This window comes from Podarcis liolepis, assembly GCF_965112155.1.
Source record: "Podarcis liolepis genome assembly, chromosome: 13".
Classification (NCBI taxonomy): domain Eukaryota; kingdom Metazoa; phylum Chordata; class Lepidosauria; order Squamata; family Lacertidae; genus Podarcis; species Podarcis liolepis.
The window spans coordinates 20,061,810-20,082,150 of record NC_139573.1 but is presented as its reverse complement, the minus strand read 5'-3'; the positions used below and the strand labels follow the sequence as shown (position 1 = coordinate 20,082,150).

At 44.8% G+C, this 20,341-nt stretch overlaps 1 protein-coding gene across 1 annotated transcript; it reads right to left on the bottom strand.

The window, feature by feature from the left end:
- Window positions 1-5,713: 5,713 nt before the first annotated feature.
- Window positions 5,714-6,974, bottom strand: LOC310691575 (galactoside alpha-(1,2)-fucosyltransferase 2-like; the record flags this gene model as incomplete). Its single annotated transcript, XM_083471435.1, has 1 exon — window positions 5,714-6,974. One exon carries the CDS (start codon window positions 6,972-6,974, stop codon window positions 6,003-6,005), a length of 972 nt encoding a protein of 323 aa, XP_083327561.1. The 3' UTR covers window positions 5,714-6,002.
- Window positions 6,975-20,341: the final 13,367 nt, after the last annotated feature.

The window sequence follows — 20,341 nt, the reverse complement described above, 5'->3', positions numbered from 1 at the left end:
TCACTGGTTCCCAAATATTTCAGGCCACACATGCCCCATTACCCACCCCCTGGTTCCAGAAACTCATCCACAGTGCCCCCTACCCTGTCCTTTAAAAAGCATGATTCAGAATAGTGGTTTGCACAACCCAAAAAGAAATAATAATAATAATAATAATAATAATAATAATAATAATAATAATAATAATAATAATATATTATTTATACCCCCCTCATCTGGCTGGGTTTCCCCAGGAAGATAACAACACAATAAAACTATAAAAAAGCAGTTAATTGCATATTTAATCACAATCCAATGGAAACTATTTAGTTTAATAAATTCAACAAAACTGGTGGATTTCATCCACTGAAACCAGATATTGCATGAAAAGCACTTTTATGCATTTGTATTAATGAAGCAATAAGGGTGAAGGAAATTCATAGCACGATATATTTCTATATATCTACTTACGAAACATGCCCACAGAGATGAACCACCCATGAGGCAAGGAGAGGTGGCCATCTTGTGTGGCGGTATACACAAGGGGCAGCAGATCCGGCCTACAAGAAACGCATCACCACCTGCTGCCACCATCAAAGAGACAGGAACAGCTTCAGCACTCTCCTTGGAGGCCGGATTTGTAGCCTCCTCAGCTGCCGACCCCCATGGTGACTGTATTGCGGCCTCTCAGCAAATAGGATGTACTGCTAGTCTCCTCCCATCCCTAGAGAGGAAACAGTTGGAGCTGTTCCCTAGGGTCTTCTGGAGTCTGCACCTCCCTGACATGATTCAGAGTAGCCCATCCCAAACCCTCCAAGTGTCCCTATTTTCCAGGGACATCCCTAATTTAGAGAAGCCGTTCCGGTTTCTGATTTGATCCCGGAATGTTCCACTTTTCCTTAGGATGTCCCTGTTGTCATTGGATAAATGTTGGAGTTATCTGACCCCCCTGAGCCGTCTGAAGGTAATCCTGTATAGAGAAGGGGTTTTTATGTTTAATGTTTTATTATGTTTTTACATATGTTGGAAGCTGCCCAATAAGATGTATGGGGTATAAATAGTAACATTATCATTGTAGAATGGGACAACCCTGTTTTCCTCAGAGAAATGTTGGAGAGTATGCCATCCCCCCACTTTGATTTTGATTTCCAATTCAACCACTGCATAAAGTTGATTCGATCCATCGCCTTTTTTCTGAAAATAGATATTCACTCCTCTCTTGTTCCCAATGTAGATCTTTGGTCATTCTTTTCCCCCCTGGCAGGGGAGATGCCGTTTTGTGGTTTGCCTGAAGTGCGAAAATGTCTTTGGTTGGTCTGGTAATACTGATAAAGAATGTTAATAACAAAAGCCTATCTCAGATAGCCTGAACCTGATTTTAAATTTCAGAAAGTATGTGTTTGGAATCGTGGAGGGAAGGGAGTCTGGTCTAAAAACCAAAGAAGAAAGAATCTGGGGCGCCACCAGGCTGTCCAGATCATTGGACTTTACGTGCAGGTCATCATCAAATCCCATGTGTGGCTGTCTCCTGGGACAAACTTGCTGGAACAGGGTTTGCCGGCAGAGGGTGATCTATGCACCTGTATGACATATAGTCTCTATACACTGAGTTCTATCAAAACTATCTGCTGCACCATCCTACTTTGTGTAATAACATTTCAGATTTGGCAGAGTGTTTTATACTATTTCATATTTACAGGAACCCTGATGTGATGGGAATGCCCTCCCATCAGATGTCAAGGAAATAAACACCTATCTGACTTTTAGAAGACATCTGAAGGCAGCCTTGTTTAGGGAAGTTTTTAACGTTTGATGTTTTATTGTATTTTTAATATTCTGTTGTGAGCCGCCCAGAGTGGATGGGGAAACCCAGCCAGATTTGTGAGGTATAAATTATAATAAATTATAATAGGTATAAATAATAATAAATTATTTTTATTATTATGTCAAGATGGATATCATTTCAATGAAAATGTAACAAAGATATGTACCCAATACCATACAATGAGCAGAGAGGAAGAGCTTTAAATTGCCTCCAGATTTTCTTGTGGTGGTGCAACAGAGACAGAGTTGGCGAAGCAGATCACTTCATATGCCAAGGTTAGCTGAAAACCTACTGGCTTCATTACACAGGAGCCAACTCCTAGGGGCTGTGGGAGCTTTGGCCCCCACAATAAAATATTTGTGGGGGCTGGGCTCCCACAAAGTTTGGATTTGATATCCCACTTTATCACTACCCTAAGGAGTCTCAAAACGGCTAACAATCTCCTTTCCCTTCCTCCCCCACAACAAACACTCTGTGAGGTGAGTGGGGCTCAGAGGCTTCAGAGAAGTGTGACTGGCCCAAGGTCACCCAGCAGCTGCATGTGGAGGAGCAGGGAAGCGAACCCGGTTCACCAGATTACGAGTCTACCGCTCTTAACCACTACACCACACTGGATCCCAAGTTGATAGGCATTGCCATTCAAATTGAGTGTGTGCACTTCATCATGTGATCAGTTGTATGGGGCAGGACTTACCTGGGCCCCCGCAATATTTGATTCAAGTTGGCACCCCTGCTTCACTCAATATAGGTTTCCATACAAAGCAACTTAAAAACAATTCAAATCTCTGTTTAGTCTTGTCGAGGTCCTGATCCGTATGATATCCAAAAATATGCCGAGGCCTTTGAAGCCATATTCTGAGCCCTGGCTGAAGATTCTGGAGTTAAAGCTGATGAACTTATTTCTGAGCTCTACCCGGAACACCAAGAAGGCAACAATAATGGTGGCCTCAAGTGGGGAAGTCTGCTTCCTGTGCTTTCAAGGCATAGTGCGCATGCACAGTTAGAGCGCACCCCAGATTCCTCCTTTTGAATTTGGCTGCGCTGTAGGCTTTGCCTCTCCTGCACCTGACAGTCAAAGGGAAGACAGGTAGGCTTGGCCGGAACTGCTGCATGGGCAAAATGAGGAGGCTCAGAAATACTTGTTTTGTTAAGCTTTTAACAGATAGTCTAAAACTTCCCCGACTCTCCCTTTTTAGGCTTAATCTTCATGGCTCTTGGGGGAAATGATTAGCTCCTTAGTACTGATCGCTTTCTTGCTACACTACTACAGCTTTTTTTCATATCAGCAGGAAAGTAGGTAAAACCCACAGGAACCATGACTGGTTTTGCTGCCTCCTCCACTCCTCACAGCATGACTATGCATGCCAAAAAAGAAAAGAAAAGAAAAAGCCAGTCTGCAACATGTCCAGATTCCCCCTCCCCTGATTGGCTAGGGCTTTCCAAACCTCATGCTCTTGATCCATGATGACCTACTGTCATCATAGAGAGGTCACCTCGGATATTCCATTTTGACCCATGTCCAGTTTCTTCTGCCTATTGGTCCATGGTGGCCTACAAATATCATAGGATGCTCACATGATTCCCCGTTGTCATGACAATCCACCAGATCGAGACTCCCAAGACATGATATTGTGTGATGTCTTCAATCAAACTCGGAGGTGGGGGGTTAAGAATTTGGGGAAGCACGGTCCTAGAGGTTTTGCTGAACATGATCAGAAGGGACCAGCTGGTTAAAGGGGTACAGGTCGGAGTTAAACAGTACAAATTGAGAGCATTTGCAGATGACATTACAAGAGCCAGACACTAGTACTAAAAGAGTTTTAGAACTAATTCAAGAGTTTGGTCAAGTTGCAGGATTCAAACTGAATAAGCTAAAAACTAAGGTATTAGAGAAAAATTTAACAGCTACTGAAAGGGAGAGGTTCCAGAATGAAACAGGTTTAACTGTGGTTAAGAAAGTGAAATACTTGGGGATTAACATGACAGCTAAAAATGTGAACTTATTTAAAGATAATTATGAGAAATGCTGGGCAGAAGTAAAAAAAGATTTAGAAACATGGTCAAATTTGAAGCTTTCATTGCTAGGCCGCATTGCTGTGATCAAAATGAATGTATTGCCTAGAATGTTGTTTCTATTTCAAACATTGCAAATTGTGGACAAGATGGACTGGTTCAAGAAGTGGCAGAGAGACATTTCCAGATTTGTCTGGCAGGGCAAGAAACCTAGAATAAAATTTAAGATATTAACTGATGCAAAGGAAAGAGGTGGATTTGCCCTGCCAGACTTAAAACTTTACTATGAATCAGCAGCTTTCTGCTGGTTGAAAGAGTGGCTACTTCTTGAGAATACAGACATTTTGGATTTAGAAGGCTTTAACAATGTATTTGGATGGCATGCATACTTATGGTATGATAAGGTCAAAGCACATAAAGCATTTAAAAATCATATTGTAAGGAAAGCATTGTTTAATGTTTGGATAAGATATAAGGACTTATTGGAAAATAAAACCCCAAGGTGGTTATCACCGATGGAAGCGAAAGCTTTGAAAAGGCTTAATATGGAGGCCAAATGGCCGAAATATTGGGAAATTCTGGAACAAGAAGGAGACAAACTGAAATTGCAGAGTTTTGAAAAATTGAAAGATAAAGTGAGAGATTGGCTCCATTATTATCAGATAATGGAGGTTTATAAATTGGACAGGAAAATTGGCTTCCAGGGGGAAAAGTCAAAATTAGAAACAGAGTTGTTGGAATCCAAAACTAAGAATTTGTCAAAGATGTATAACTTGCTGTTGAAATGGAATACGCAGGATGAAACAGTCAAATCAGCTATGATTAAGTGGGCTCAAGATATTGGTCATAACATTATGTTTGCTGACTGGGAACAGTTGTGGACCACCGGTATGAAATTTACAGCATGTAATGCCTTAAAGGAAAATATTATGAAAATGATTTATAGGTGGTGCATGACCCCAGTCAAGCTTGCAAAAATTTACCACTTGTCTGATAATAAATGTTGGAAATGTAAAGAAACTGAAGGTACTTTTTTTCACCTTTGGTGGACATGCCCAAAGATTAAGGCTTTCTGGGAAATGATATATAATGAAATGAAAAAGGTATTTAAATATACCTTCCTTAAGAAACCAGAGGCCTTTCTCCTGGGCATGGTTGGCCAATTGGTGCTAAAGAAAGGCAGAACATTCTTTATGTATGCTACAACAGCAGCAAGAATACTCATCGCAAAGTATTGGAAGACACAAGATCTACCCACCTTGGAAGAATGGCAGATGAAGGTGATAGACTATATGGGACTGGCAGAAATGACTGGCAGAATCCGAGACCAGGGAAAAGAGACGGCGGAAGAAGATTGGAAGAAATTTAAGAACTATCTTAAGAAACATTGTAAAATTAATGTGTTAGAATGATGCGGTTTTAGAAATTAAGTGGATTACAGCTGTAAAGATTAAGTTAAAAAAAAAGAAAGGTTAACAATTAGATAAAATTAAGGGTGAGGATTTGCTGAACTAAATATTTGAAATTGGAATGCAGAAAGGGGAGGTATGAGGAGGTCGGTGAAGTAAGTTTTAAGAAAATAAGGATTCGAAATTATACTTGTTTTTTCTTGTCTGTGTTTGTTTGTATTGTTTGTTTGTTTGTTTATATAATTTGTGAAACTTTAATAAATATCTTATATATATATAAAAGAATTTGGGGGAAGCAATCGGATTACATAGGGGGCACTAAGAAGCAAGGCAGCAGTAGGGAGTTCTGGAAGTGGGTCGCTCTGAGCGCATTATTGACAATTGACCAGGCTAGAAACCAAAGCAAAACATCTTCCTTGCTTTGTATTGAACGTTTTCCTGCTCTTACTCCTCCCAAAGCCTATAAATAGAGAGCTAATAAGGGGCGAGATAAAGTTCTGCAATGGAACCAGGGAGGGAATAAATGGTGCCTGTGTACATATTGCTGATAAGTTCTTGGTGGTGGAAGGGCTTAGAATATGGTTTTGACCCAGCCTCTTCACCTTACTGCAAAGTGAGGTCTAAAAGAGGTGGAATCAATGTGTTTGACCAAGCTAGGTCTTTGAGCGCCCAGTCAGGAGTGCTGGTGACCACTCTCACATACATGCTTCATGGAATCAGTGCCAAACAAGTCCTTCCAACAGTATCTAATTTGACCTGAATCAGCAGCTATCTGCTCAAGCTTCTGGCTTCTGGACTTGGGAAGAATTCTTGGACAGCAAAGGGGAAAGGTCCGCTGGAATCCCAATCCATTCAGGCAAAAAGGCTGCCGAGGGCTTGAAGACCTTAAGGAAGGGAGAGTCTGGGAGGGTGTAGTTGGCCAAGTAGACGGTCTCCCCACCAGCCAGGTAGCCCGCCCAGATGCCAAAAGTGCCAATCGTCATTATTGTGTGGTTGCAATGAGCAAGGAGAGCAAAATCTCTCCCTGGAGAGGACTCACGCCCATCCCCAGAAAAATAAACATCCCCCCTGGAGGCATTGATGTTTTCCTTGCACCACTCCATCCCATTGCTGGTCACCACAAAGATGGGATTGGGGTACTTCTCTCTGAAATAGTTCATGGCTTTCTCCAAATAGCCTCTGTCAGCCACCACACCTTTCCAGATCTTGGGCATCACATAGACATAATCTCCTCTGCGGACATGCACGCCAACATATGTCACCTCCTGGCGCTGCCCCCGTAGCTCCTGAAGATATTGATTGGCTTCTTCCTTGATGTGATCATGGAAGGAGAACTCCTGAAGTATCTCTTGGCGGATATGGTGATAAAAGGTGTAAGAACATGGGTAGCCCGTCAGCCGGACATACTTGCCTTTGATGTGTTTATAACTCTCTGACATCCAATCATGCAGAACAAAGTCCTTCCAGTGGATCTTTTTATCCACTTCAGCATTGATCACAGGCAAAGTGATCCGGAATATTGGTGAGAGGTACTGGTGCATGGCAGGATAGATGTAGGCTTTATGTCCATTCATCTTGGCTAAGGCATAGAGGGTGGCATATTCCCCCATCTGGTTTCCCAAACGGCCAATGGAGTTCACTGTCCATATACCACTATCCATTGTCTTAGAGGATGACCTGGAAGAAGTGGTGTTATAGTATGACCGAGAAAAAGTGGTGGTGGCCGTTTCGGAAACAGGAGCTCCCATCCTTGGGAAATTGCATGCATTCTTGAAGCTGATCCTCCACTGCTGATATGGTATTTTTTCAGACAAGTACAAGAATGTAGAGAGGGACAGGAAGCCAAAGAAGTACAAAAAGAATAAGAGGGCAGGCTGGCTGAAGGAACATCTTTGGGGGTGATCCATAGCTGCACAATAGGAACACCTAAAGGAAGAGTAAGGTAGGGTGAAAAGACAGGTAAGGTCAACATGCAGAACACAACCACTGTTGTACATCAGCAGTGACTTAGATGGCGCTGTGACCCTTTATGCTATACATGTCTATAACTTCAATGGAACGTACTCCCAAGTAAATGTGTATCAAGTTCCAGATTGAATTAATAAGCCTGAAAGCCACCACACAAATGCCTAGAAAGATACTTAAAGTAAACCCACCCTTTGCACTTCGCAAATCCTTCTCCCATTTCCTCACATATGTAGTCTAACCGTGTTTTTGGAAATTTGTGCATGTTTACATCAACTCAGTCTCTAAACCCATTGTTGCTAATTTCTTGGAATTAGCATTGAAATTAAATTTCTGCCTAAGATTTCTAATTTATTTGCATAACTAAAGACATTCTTAACTGTAAATGCCTAAAAGGGAGGCCTCCTGTCTTCTCACTTCCTTGTTCTTAAGATAGTATTCTGCCACTTTTGACCACATTCAGGTATATTGCAACACAGTTCAATTCCCAGGAGTCACAATTTCCTAGATGTCCATCTAAGTTAAAGTCCTCTTCTTTGGTCTCTGAAGCAATGGGAGATTCATAAGGAGCCAGAAACTCTTTATGATTATCCCAGGATATAACACTGTCATTGTTCTGTGAGCGATCATTTCCCCTGTTTCTTTTTCTTTCTCCATCATGATCATTTCTACTTCTGTGATGTTGGCAGATCCTGGAAATAAATGAAGAGATCCTCTCAGTTTCTGTAGGAACTGCTGCCTAATCCACAAATGTTTATTTGCTTCATAGTACCTTGGTATCTGTTGCCTTTGTCCATGGCGTTTTCTTGGCAGGGATACTGGAGCGGCTTGCCGGTTCCTGCTCCAGGTGGATCACGTTTGGTCAAAACTCTCCACTATGACCTGTCCATCTTGGGTGGCCCTGCACGGCATAGCTCATAGCTTCTCTGAGTTATTCAAGCCCCTTCGCCACGGCAAGGCAGTGATCCATGAAGGGGATCTATGAAGACTTACAACACCTTATAGAAATGACACCAAAGAAGGATGTTCTTCTCATTATAGGGGATTGGAATGCTAAAGTAGGGAGTCAAGAGATAAAAGGAACAACTGGCAAGTTTGGCCTTGGAGTTCAAAACGAAGCAGGGCAAAGGCTAATAGAGTTCTGCCAAGAGAACAAGCTGGTCATCACAAACACTCTTTTCCAACAACACAAGAGACGACTCTACACATGGACATCACCAGATGGGCAGCATCAAAATCAGATTGATTATATTCTCTGCAGCCAAAGATGGAGAAGCTCTATACAGTCATCAAAAACAAGACCCGGAGCTGACTGTGGCTCAGATCATCAGCTTCTTATAGCAAAATTCAAGCTTAAACTGAAGAAAGTAGGAAAAACCACTGGGCCGGTAAGATACAATCTAAGTCAAATCCCTTATGAGTACACAGTGGAAGTGAGGAACAGGTTTAAGGATTTAGATTTGGTGGACAGAGTGCCTGAAGAACTATGGATGGAGGCTCGTAACATTATACAGGAAGCAGCAACTAAAACCATCCCAATGAAAAGGAAATGCAAGAAAGCAAAGTGGCTGTCCAACGAGGCCTTACAAATAGCGGGGGAGAGAAGGCAAGCAAAATGCAAGGGAGATAGTGAAAGATACAGGAAATTGAATGCAAATTTCCAAAAAATAGCAAGGAGAGACAAGAAGGCCTTCTTAAACGAGCAATGCAAAGAAATAGAGGAAAACAATAGAATGGGAAAAACCAGAGATCTGTTCAAGAAAATTGGAGATATGAAAGGAACATTTTGTACAAAGATTACCATAATAAAGGACAAAAGTGGAAAGGACCTAACAGAAGCAGAAGACATCAAGAAGAGGTGGCAAAAATACACAGAGGAATTACACCAGAAAGATATGGATGTCTCGTACACCCCAGGTAGTGTGGTTGCTGATCTTGAGCCAGACATCCTCGAGAGTGAAGTCAAATGGGCCTTAGAAAGTACTGCTAATAACAAGGCCAGTGGAAGTGATGATATTCCAGATGAACTATTTAAAATTTTAAACGATTATGCTGTTAAGGTGCTACACTCAATATGCCAGCAAATTTGGAAAACTCAGCAGTGGCCAGAGGATTGGAGAAGATCAGTCTACATCCCAATCCCAAAGAAGGGCAGTGCCAAAGAATGCTCCAACTACCGCACAATTGCACTCATTTCACACGCTAGCAAGGTTATGCTTAAAATTCTACAAGGCAGGCTTAAGCAGTATGTGGACCGAGAACTCCCAGAAGTGCAAGCTGGATTTCGAAGGGGCAGAGGAACCAGAGACCAAATTGCAAACATGCGCTGGATTATGGAGAAAGCTAGAGAGTTCCAGAAAGACATCTACTTCTGCTTCATTGACTATGCAAAAGCCTTTGACTGTGTCGACCACAGCAAACTATGGCAAGTTCTTAAAGAAATGGGAGTGCCTGATCCCCTCATCTGTCTCCTGAGAAATCTCTCAGTTAGAAGCTCAGTTAGAAGCTCAGTTAGAAGCTACAGTTAGAACTGGATATGGAACAACTGACTGGTTCAAAATTGGGAAAGGAGTACGACAAGGCTGTATATTGTCTCCCTGCTTATTTAACTTATATGCAGAATTCATCATGCAAAAGGCTGGGCTGGATGAATCCCAAGCCGGAATTAAGATCGCTGGAAGAAATATCAACAACCTCAGATATGCAGATGACACAACCTTGATGGCAGAAAGTGAGGAGGAATTAAAGAACCTTTTAATGAGGGTGAAAGAGGAGAGCGCAAAATATGGTCTGAAGCTCAACATCAAAAAAATGAAGATCATGGCCACTGGTCCCATCACCCCCTGGCAAATAGAAGGGGAAGAAATGGAGGCAGTGAGAGATTTTACTTTCTTGGGCTCCATGATCACTGCAGATGGTGACAGCAGTCACGAAATTAAAAGACGCCTGCTCCTTGGGAGAAAGGCGATGGCAAACCTAGACAGCATCTTAAAAAGTAGAGACATCACCTTGCCAACAAAGGTCCGTATAGTTAAAGCCATGGTTTTCCTGGTAGTGATGTATGGAAGTGAGAGCTGGACAATCAAGAAGGCTGATCGCCGAAGAATTGATGATTTTGAATTATGGTGCTGGAGGAGACCCTTGAGAGTCCCATGGATTGCAAGAAGAACAAACCTATCCATTCTTAAGGAAATTAGTCCTGAGTGCTCACTGGAAGGACAGATTGTGAAGCTGAGGCTCCAGTACTTTGGCCACCTCATGAGAAGAGAAGACTCCCTGGAAAAGACCCTGATGTTGGGAAAGATGGAGGGCACAAGGAGAAGGGGACGACAGAGGACGAGATGGTTGGACAGTGTTCTTGAAGCCACAGACATGAGTCTGACCAAACTGCGGGAGGCAGTGGAAGACAGGAGTGCCTGGCGTGCTCTAGTCCATGGGGTCACGAAGAGTCGGACACGACTAAACGACTAAACAAAACACCTTGATATCTGGTTCTATTCTACCTGTCCATCCAGTTCCCAGCAAAGAATCCAACTTTCCCATGTTCTGTTGCTCGTGGTGGGGAGAGGGGAGTGACCTTTGCTTCTCCATCCCGTCCATTGTTCCATCTCTCCACCACCTAGTCTTGCTTCTTGCATGTGTGTCCCCCCCGCCACACACACACACACACACACACACACACACACACAGTCAGCAAAGAGATCCCTCAACATTGTTTCTCACCTGGTAACAGGGAAAAATTAACTTGGTGCTTGAAGTTGCAGCCAGTCTCCAGAGGTGTTCTGAGAAATGTGGGCAGGACTCAATAAAAAAGTACATCTGTTTTTATCTGCCTCTATGTAGCAGTGCACCCCTCCTGGTAGGATGGCCCTATTTTCATTGGAGAATGTTGGAGGGTATGGACTTACCTGACCACCGAGCTTTCTGAAGGCAATCCAGGTCTCAGGGAAGAATTAAGCTGGCGCTCTAAGTTGCAGCCAGTCTCAGAGGTGTTATGAGAAATGTGGGCAGGACTCCTGAAAAAGCACACCTCGTCTTACCTGCCTCCCTGTAGCATTGCACCCCTCCTGTGGGACTTGCCCTGCCTGAGTAAGAATAATGAAGAGCCTTTACCCATCTATTAAATATCTAGAGTTACCATACTTAATTCTACATTTCAAGTGTCATTACCAATGACCTGTCAATTATTTTAACTGTTTACAATTATTTTTTAAAATAAATTCAGTATTTACTCCAGTCTTTTAAGAAATGGTTAAAGTTAAAATGTATAAAATATTGTAAAACCGACAAAAATGTTTAATAATAATAATAATAATAATAATAATAATAATAATAATAATAATAGAATAAAGAAGAGCCATAGATACCAAAAGGCTGGCATGCTAACCATATTTTTACAAGGAATTACTGCTTTTCTGCAGACCTGTCATAAAACCCATACAGAAACCTTTGCAGATAATAATTTAGCAATCCTAAATGGCCATTTTTCACACCTGATACATGCATCTGACTTCAGAACTGCCCGAAGATTTCTGGCCACTTGTTTTCCACCTGCGCTTTAAGCAACAACAATAATAAAAGTCCACCTGCTAAAGCAGTGTATCTTACTAACTGAATGCAAGATTTCTCAAATCGTCCCTTAAGGTGTCCACGGCCTTACTACAGCACTTTGAGTCTTCTGTAATTCCATGCAAGCTTGCAATGTGGCGACGGCTGAAGAATTCTGAATTCTGGGAAACACCCATTTTGTTTTGAAGAATAGCTCAAGTCTTAAGTTTGTGGTTTTGGAGAACAATATTAATATTAATAATATAATAATTTATTATTTGTACCTCGCCCACCTGGCTGGGTTTCCTCAGCCACTCTGGGCAGCTTCCTGCAAAGATTAAAAATACATTAAAATGTCACACATTAAAAACTTCCCTTCAGGTGTCTTCTAATTGTTAGGTAGTTGTTTATCTCTTTGACATCTGATGGGAGGGCGTTCCACAGGGCAGGCGCCATTACTGAGAAGGCTCTCTTCCTGGTTCCCTGTAGCTTTGCTTCTCGCAATGAGGGAACCGCCAGAAGGATTTACAAAGCTTTACAATGCATGGAATATATCTTGTGAAATCTCCAGAAGCCAGAGACAGGGACCTGATGAAAGAGAGCATCCATCTCCTCTAGAGAGGGTAGATCATGACCCATTTTTTTGGCAAGATGTAAGTGAGGGCCCTGATAAGGCTGCTAAGCAGCGGCCACAGGATACAGGAGCGAGTGCATGGTGTTACTCAGAAAGAACAACTACTACTTTTAACTAATTAGCTACCTAAATTCAAATGGCTTGATTACATTTCTGCCTAGACTTGCTGAAATAAGCAAAAAATTACAATGTAAGTAGAACACAAGATAATCCTCTGCAATAATTTATTATTTATACTTCGCCCATCTGGCTGTGTTTCCCCAGCCACTCTGGGCGGCTCACAACAGAATATTAAAAATACGATAAAACATCAAACGTTAAAAACTTCCCTTAAATAGGGCTGCGTTAGTCAGATAGGTGTTTATTTCCTTGACATCTGATGGGAGGGCGTTCCCATCCCACCAGGGTGCCTGTGAATATGAAATAGTATAAAACACTCTGACAAATCTAAAACGATATTACACAAAGTAGGATGGTGCAACAGATAGTTCTGATAGAACTCAGTGTGTAGAGACTATATGTCATACAGGAGCATAGATCGCCCTCTGCCTGCAAAGCCTGTTCCAGCAAGCTTGTCCCAGGAGACAACTACACATGGGATTTGATGAATAAATTTTCTGGTCGGGGACAGAGGGTGGCGCTTGGGGGGGAACTGTCATCCCGCCACTCCTTGGTGTGTGGAGTGCCCCAGGGTGCGATACTCTCCCCGATGCTTTTCCACATCTTTATGCGCCCCCTCGCCCAGCTTGTCCGGAGTTTTGGGCTGGGCTGCCATCAGTATGCTGATGACACCCAACTCTATCTGTTGATGGATGGCCATCCTGACTCTGCCGAAGACACACTGATCAGATGCTTGGAAGCTGTGGCTGGATGGTTACGTGGGAGCCGGTTGAAGTTAAATCCTTCGAAGACAGAGGTCCTCTGGCTGGGACGGGACGATATGGGATTGAGGGGGCAACTCCCATCTCTTGCGGGGGTGCAATTAGTGCCAGCACCGTCCGTTAAGAGTTTGGGTGTAATCTTCGATACCTCCCTCTCCATGGAGGCGCAGATTGCAGCTATAACAAAGGCGGCATTTTTTCATCTCCGCCAAGCTAAGCAATTGGCTCCTTACCTCTCTCACCCTGACCTAGCCACTGTGATCCACGCGACGGTCACCTCCAGACTGGATTATTGCAACTCGTTCTACGTGGGGCTGCCCCTGAGACTGACCCAGAAACTCCAGCGGGTGCAGAATGCTGTGGCGAGACTCCTTACGGGGTCTTGGCTGCAGGATCACATTCATCCGGTGCTATACCAGCTGCACTGGCTCCCGGTGGAGAACAGGATCAGGTTTAAGGTGCTGGTTTTAAGCTTCAAAGCCCTATACAGCCTAGGACCCTCGTATCTACGGGACCGCCTCTCCTGGTATGCCCCACAGAGGAACTTACGGTCTTCAAATAAAAACATCTTGAAGGTCCCAGGCCTCAGAGAGGTTAGGCTGGCCTCAACTAGAGCCAGGGCTTTTTCGGCTGCGGCTCCAACCTGGTGGAACGCTCTGTCACAAGAGACAAGGGCCCTCCGGGACTTGACATCTTTCCGCAGGGCCTGCAAGACAGAGCTGTTCCACCAGGCCTTTGGTCAGGGCGCAGCCTGACTCCCTCCTTTGGCAATCTTTACAATACTTTAGTTTATGGTTGCCATCAATTTTGATTTTAATTAATTCTTTGATGTTTTTATAATGTTGCACTATTTTAGTGTTGTTCGCCGCCCTGAGCCCGGCTTCGGCTGGGGAGGGCGGAATATAAATAAAAATTATTATTATTATTATTATTATTATTATTATTATTATTATTATTATATGTTGCTTTTTCTTGCCGAAAGCAACTCGAAGCAATTTTCAGCCAAACAAACATGTATGAGTTTTGTTCTGGTCTACAGTCAAAGTGTGTGTGAAACAAGGGGTGGGAAGGTGAGTCTGGCATGTGTTTGGTTCATGATCTGCTCTAGCTTCAAGGACAAAGTTGTGCCGAAATGTTCTAATGTGTGTAAGCACAAGCTGCCAGTAAGCAAAACAAAGTGCTAGACAGGTTGATTTTAAAATGGCAAACTGGTTTTAGAAACTTGCAGAACTCTTCTTGGAACTTATTGGGGTGCAATTCCCCACCATAATTGAGGAAGCGATCTGGGCGCTTGTTCAGCTTCAACTAACGCTTACAAGGTGTACCATGTTTTGCAGCACCATGTTTCTCACAGATCAGCAGGTTGACTCATAAAACGAAGGGACGCTGCTGACCTGTGTTTCAGAGGATCATCTTGTTTTCTGCTTACTCCGTATTTTTTTTGTTTATTTCAACAAGTCTACACATAGATGTAATCGAGTCATTTCCATTTAATTAAAATTTATTAAATTAAATTAATTAAAGTTAATTTAAACCCAATGCCCTCCAAAATTTCGCCAATGAAAATAGGGGCATCGTACCTGGAGGGGTGCAACGCTACACGGAGGCAGATATAACAAGCTTTACTACTTTCCTGAGTCCTGCCCAAATTTCTCAGAACACCTCTGGAGCCTGGCTGCAACTTAGAGCTCCGGCTTAATTCTTCCCTGTGACCAGGTGAGAAGCAATGCTGGAGGATCTCTTTGCTGACTCTCTCTCTCTCTCTCTCTCTCTCTCTCCTTCTCTCTCTCTCTGTGTTTGAGGGCATGAGAGAGAGGGTAAATCACGTGCAAGAAGCAAGACTAGTTGTACCATGTGTGGAACAACTCTAGCCTGAAATGCAATTGAGTCATTTGAATTTAGTTGATTAGTTGCAGTAGTTGTTCTTTCTGAGTAACATCATGTACTGTATGTTTCACAATATAGGGCGCACCAGACCATAGGGTGCACCTAGTTGTTGTTTTTTTTGGGGGGGGGAATAAAGAAAAAAGGCTGTGCACGGTTTTGGCAGAAGCCAAGACAGCGAACGGGATGGATCCTGCTCGCTGTCTTGGCTTCCTTTTTAGCCACGGGGCTGGGGCGGGGGAAGCCCGAGCTTCCGGGACCCTAAGCCCGGGGTGCACAGTGGGCTACAGCGCCGCACTCCCCGGGCTTCGGATAGCAGCAAGCTCCAGGTTGAGCGCAACCTCGCCATTGCTCCCGGACCCGTTCTGGGGGCTGGGGTCGGGGTTAAGCTCGGGCTTCGCCCACCCCCAGCCCTGCAAGAAACAAGACTAGGTGCTGGTGTAATCAAGCCATTTGAATTTAGGCAGTTAACCATTTCTTAAAAGACTGGAGTAAATACTTAATTTATTTTAAAAAATAATTGTAAACAGTTAAAATCATTGACACTTGAAATGTGGAATTAAGTACGGTAACTCTAGATATTTATTCTTACTCAGGCAGGGCAAGTCCCACAGGAGGGCTGCAATTATACAGGGAGGAACACCATGTTCCCTACAGGTGAGCAGGATTTATTTCCAGGAATTGCCAACATCACAGAAGTAGAAATAATCACCATGGAGAAAGCAAAAGAAACAGGGGTAATGATTGCTCAAGGAACAGTTTTATTAAATTTTAACTTTATTTTTAAAAAATTATTTAAAAAAATTATCGGTTTTGCAAGATTTTATACAGTTTAACTTTAACCATTTCTTAAAAGACTGCAGTAAATACTTAATTTATTTTAAAAAATAATTGTAAACATTTAAAACCATTGACACTTGAAATGTGGAATTAAGTACAGTAACTCTAGATATTTAATAGATGGGTAAAGGCTCTTCCTTATTCTGACTCAGGCGGGTAAACTCCCACAGGAGGGATGCAACGCTGCAGGGAGGCAGACAAAACCAGATTCACTTTTTTCTGGAGTCCTGCCCACATTACTCAGAACACCCCCGGAGACTTGTTGCAACTTAGAGCTCCAGGTCAATTCTTCCCTGAGACCAGGTGAGAAGCACTGCTGGGGTAACTCTTTGTGCTCTCTCTCTCTCTCTCTCTCTCTCTCTCTCTCTCTCTCTCGGTGTGGGTGTGTGCATGGTGGTGGTGGTGGTGGGGCAAAACACATGCAAGAAGCAAGACTAGGTGCTGGTGTAATCAAGCCATTTGAATTTAGGCAGTTAATAAGTTAAAAGTAGAAGAGCAAGTGGACTGGTGCAGTAGTTGTTCTTTCTGAGTAAAACCATGCATTTGCTCCTGTATCCTGTTGCCGCTGCTTAGCAGCCTTATCAGCCCCTCACTTACATCTTGCCAAACTGGTGGGTCATGATCTTCCCTTTGAAGAGGAGATGGATGCTCCCTTTCATCAAGTCCCTGTCTCTGGCTTCTGGAGATTTCACGAGATATATTCCAAGCATTGTGAAGCTTCAGTCTCCAAAACCACAAGTTTAAGACTTGAGCTATTTTTCCAAACAAAATGGGTGTTTCCCAGAATTCAGAATTCTTCAGCCGTCGCCACATTTCAAGTTTGAATGGAATTACAGTGGTACCCCGCAAGACGAACGCTTCGCGAGACGAAAAACTCGCAAAACGAAAGGTTTTTTCGTTTTCGAGTTGCCTCGCAAGACGAATTTCCCTATGGGCTTGCTTCGCAAAACGAAGCTTGCCCCGGGGACAGCGGGTCTTCTCTTTTGAAGCAAGGGGCGGCGGGGAGATCGCTTCTCCCCACCGCCCCTTGCTTCAAAAGAGGTCCAGGGGCAGCGGGAAGCGCTTCCCGCTGCCCCCGGACCTCTTTTGAAGCAATCGGCTGCGCTTCTCCCTGCAGCCGCTTGCTTCAAAATTGGTCCCGGACCTCTTTTGAAGCAAGCGGCTGCGGGGAGATCGCTTCTCCCGGTGCTCCAAAGCGGGGCGGGGGGGCGGGAACACCTGCCCCAGCCGCCGGGCGCCGGGCGGGGGCGGGAACACCTGCCCCAGCCACCCCGCTTCGGAACGCTGCTCCGAAGTGGGGGGGGCGGGAACACCTGCCCCTGCCGCCGGGCTTCGTAGCGCTGCTGCGAAGCCGGGCGGGAGGCGGGAACACCTGCCCCAGCCACCCCGCTTCGGAACGCTGCTCCGAAGCGGGGGGGGGGGGCGGGAACACCTGCCCCAGCCGCCGGGCTTCGTAGCGCTGCTGCGAAGCCGGGCGGGGGGGGGCGGGAACACCTTCTGAAGGCGGGCGGGGGGCGAAAGTCTTTGTCCCCCCTGCCTGCCTTCCCAGGGGCTTTTAAATCGCCCCGGACAGCGGAGAAGTCCTCCGCTGTCCCGGGGCGATTTTAAAATGCCGCCCGCCAGCATTTTAAGATCGCCCGGACAGCGGAGAAGTCCTCCGCTGTCCCAGGGTTTTTTTAAATGCTGGGGGTGGGAAGAAAAGCCCTTGTCCCCCCCCCCAGCCTTCAGAAGAGGTCCGGGGACAGACTGTCCCCGGACCTGGTCTGAAGGCGGTTTCCCTAGGAACGCATTAATTGATTTTCAATGCATTCCTATGGGAAACCGTGCATCGCAAGACGAAAAAACCGCAAGACGAAGAGACTTGCGGAATGAATTAATTTCGTCTTGCGAGGCACCACTGTACAGAAGACTCAAAGCGCTGTAGTAAGGCCGTGGACACCTTAAGGGACGATTCTAAGTGATTAGAGAAATCCTGCATTCAGTTACTAAGATACACTGCTTTAGCAGGTGGACTTTTATTATTCTTGTTGCTTCAAGTGCAGGTGGAAAACAAGTGGCCAGAAAGCCCCGGGCAGTTCTGAAGTCGGATGCATGTATCTGGTGTGGAAAATGGCCATTTAGGACTGCCATATTATGAACTGAAAGTGTTTCTGCACGGGTTTCATGACAGGTCTGCAGAAAAGCTGTAATTCCTTGTAAAAATCTGGTTAACATGTCAGCCTTCTGGTACCTCTCTTTCTTATTCATCATCATCATCATTATTTAACATTTTTAATTGGTTTTACAAGATTTTATACATTTTAACTTTAACCATTTCTTAAAAGACTGGAGTATATTCTTAATTTATTTAAAAGATAATTGTAAACAGTTAAAATCATAGGCAGGGGTGTAATGACACTTGAAATGTGGAATTAAGTATGGTAAAGGTAAAGGGACATTTAAAACCATTGACACTTGAAATGTGGAATTAAGTACAGTAACTCTAGATATTTAATAGATGCTGGAGAAGGACCCAGCAGGGAGAGAGGCAGCTCAGCAGATGGGGAAGCAATTCAGTGCAACACCAGGAATAAGGAGGGGCAGATGGGGGAATCGGCGAGAGGGCTCCCAGACTCTTCACCGGACACCAGCAGGGAAAGCACTGGTCTTCCGCTACCCACGCCTTCCCTGCGCAGAAGACTTCCGCGCAGAGAGAGTAGGAGGAGACTGGGTGTCAAACAACTTTTATGTTGGAAAAGGTTTAAGAAACGCCCACTGACGGATTCTGCTAGCGATTGAGGCAGCCACGAATTGAAGGGCTGTCCAGACTGAAAGGTTTAACAAGGCAACATAGCCAGGAGAGGTGGCAACTTACGAACAAGTAACCCCATACCCATTATAGCAATCCATCAGTCCCTGACGTTGCTTGTGCACAGCGGCAGGCAGCATCATGAGCAAAACCGGAGAAGCTGGCGCCACGGAGGGAGCAGCCGGAGTGCAAAATCTGGTGGAGAGGAACCGAGATTTGGAGCAGCATGTGGCTCTTCTGACGGCGCGGCTGGACGAAAGGCGGGCTCAAGATGCACAGGTCAGACCCACCCCCGTAGCAAGGAAGGTACTGGGACTGGTACACAAATTTGGAGGGAAGCCTCAGGACTATAGTGCGTTCCGAACGGAAATAGAGTACGCTTTGGAACTGCAGCAGAATGATTTTGCAGACGACGGGGAGCGGGTTGCTTATATTGTTGGGCATCTGCAGGATGGGGCCAGGGAATGGATCAGGCCCCTAATGGCAACGCAGAATGCCGCCTTGAAAGACCTAAGGAAATTTTTCCAGGGGATGGACGCAATGTACTCCAGTGATGTACAGCAAAGTGTGACTCGGCGGGAACTGATGAACTGTAAACAGGGGCACCAGTCAGTTAGAGACTACTGGTCACGCTTTGCCATGATAGTTCACCGGCTCGGGTGGCAAATGGACTCTGAACCCATTCAAATGTTGTTCGAAGAGGGGTTGTCCCCAACGGTGAAGGATGAGCTTTCGCGCGCACCCCACCCGCAGTCGATGGATCAGCTGACCAAGGCTGTGCTTGTGATTGGTGTAAGGCAGGAAGCGTGGGCTCAGGAGAAGCGGGAAGGGAGAGAGCAACGTTACCATGACTACCGCATTCCTGAAATACCAAGGCAGCCTTCCCCGCTGGCGGAGCCAATGGAAATAGATGGGGCGCGCGCGCAGGAGGTTTCAAAGTCTTCGCTTTGATCTATTTACAGAAAAACGGAAGGCGGACTTCATGTTTACGCCTTCCCGCTTCAGTGCCAAATTAGTCCTTTTTCCCTTAAATTTCCCAATCTTCAAACTTAACCTACTCACGGGTAGTTGTTTGTTAGCCGAATTGTCACAGGAAAAAGGTCAGCGCTCTCCGGCAACAGCTGCGCGGCTTCACTCCACGGAAGAAGCAATTGACTCTCAGCACTGCGCCAAACTCCCCGTTTCACTCCGGAACTCTTTACAGGGTTCCCTCGCAGATTGGGGGGCGCTAAGGGTCCCCGCCGAGTCCCACGGTCACAGGCTTCACCCGCCTGTGGTTTTCGAAGGGGTCCCCGCTTCGCCGTAGCGGCAAGACCCGATTTCCGCGGAGCTACTCCCTCGGGGCTAGAGGGAATCCGCCATTGCCGATGGCGCCACCTCCGGAAGTCCCAATACTTTACATTTCTCCCTGTTAAAGTTCATCTTGTTTGTTTTGGCCCAGTTCTCTAATCTGTCAAGGTTGTTTTGAAGTGTGATCCTGTCCTCTGGGGTGTTAGCCACCCCTCCCAATTGCTGTCATCTGCAAATTTGATCAGGATGCCCTTGAGTCCATCATCCAAGCCGTTGATAAAGATG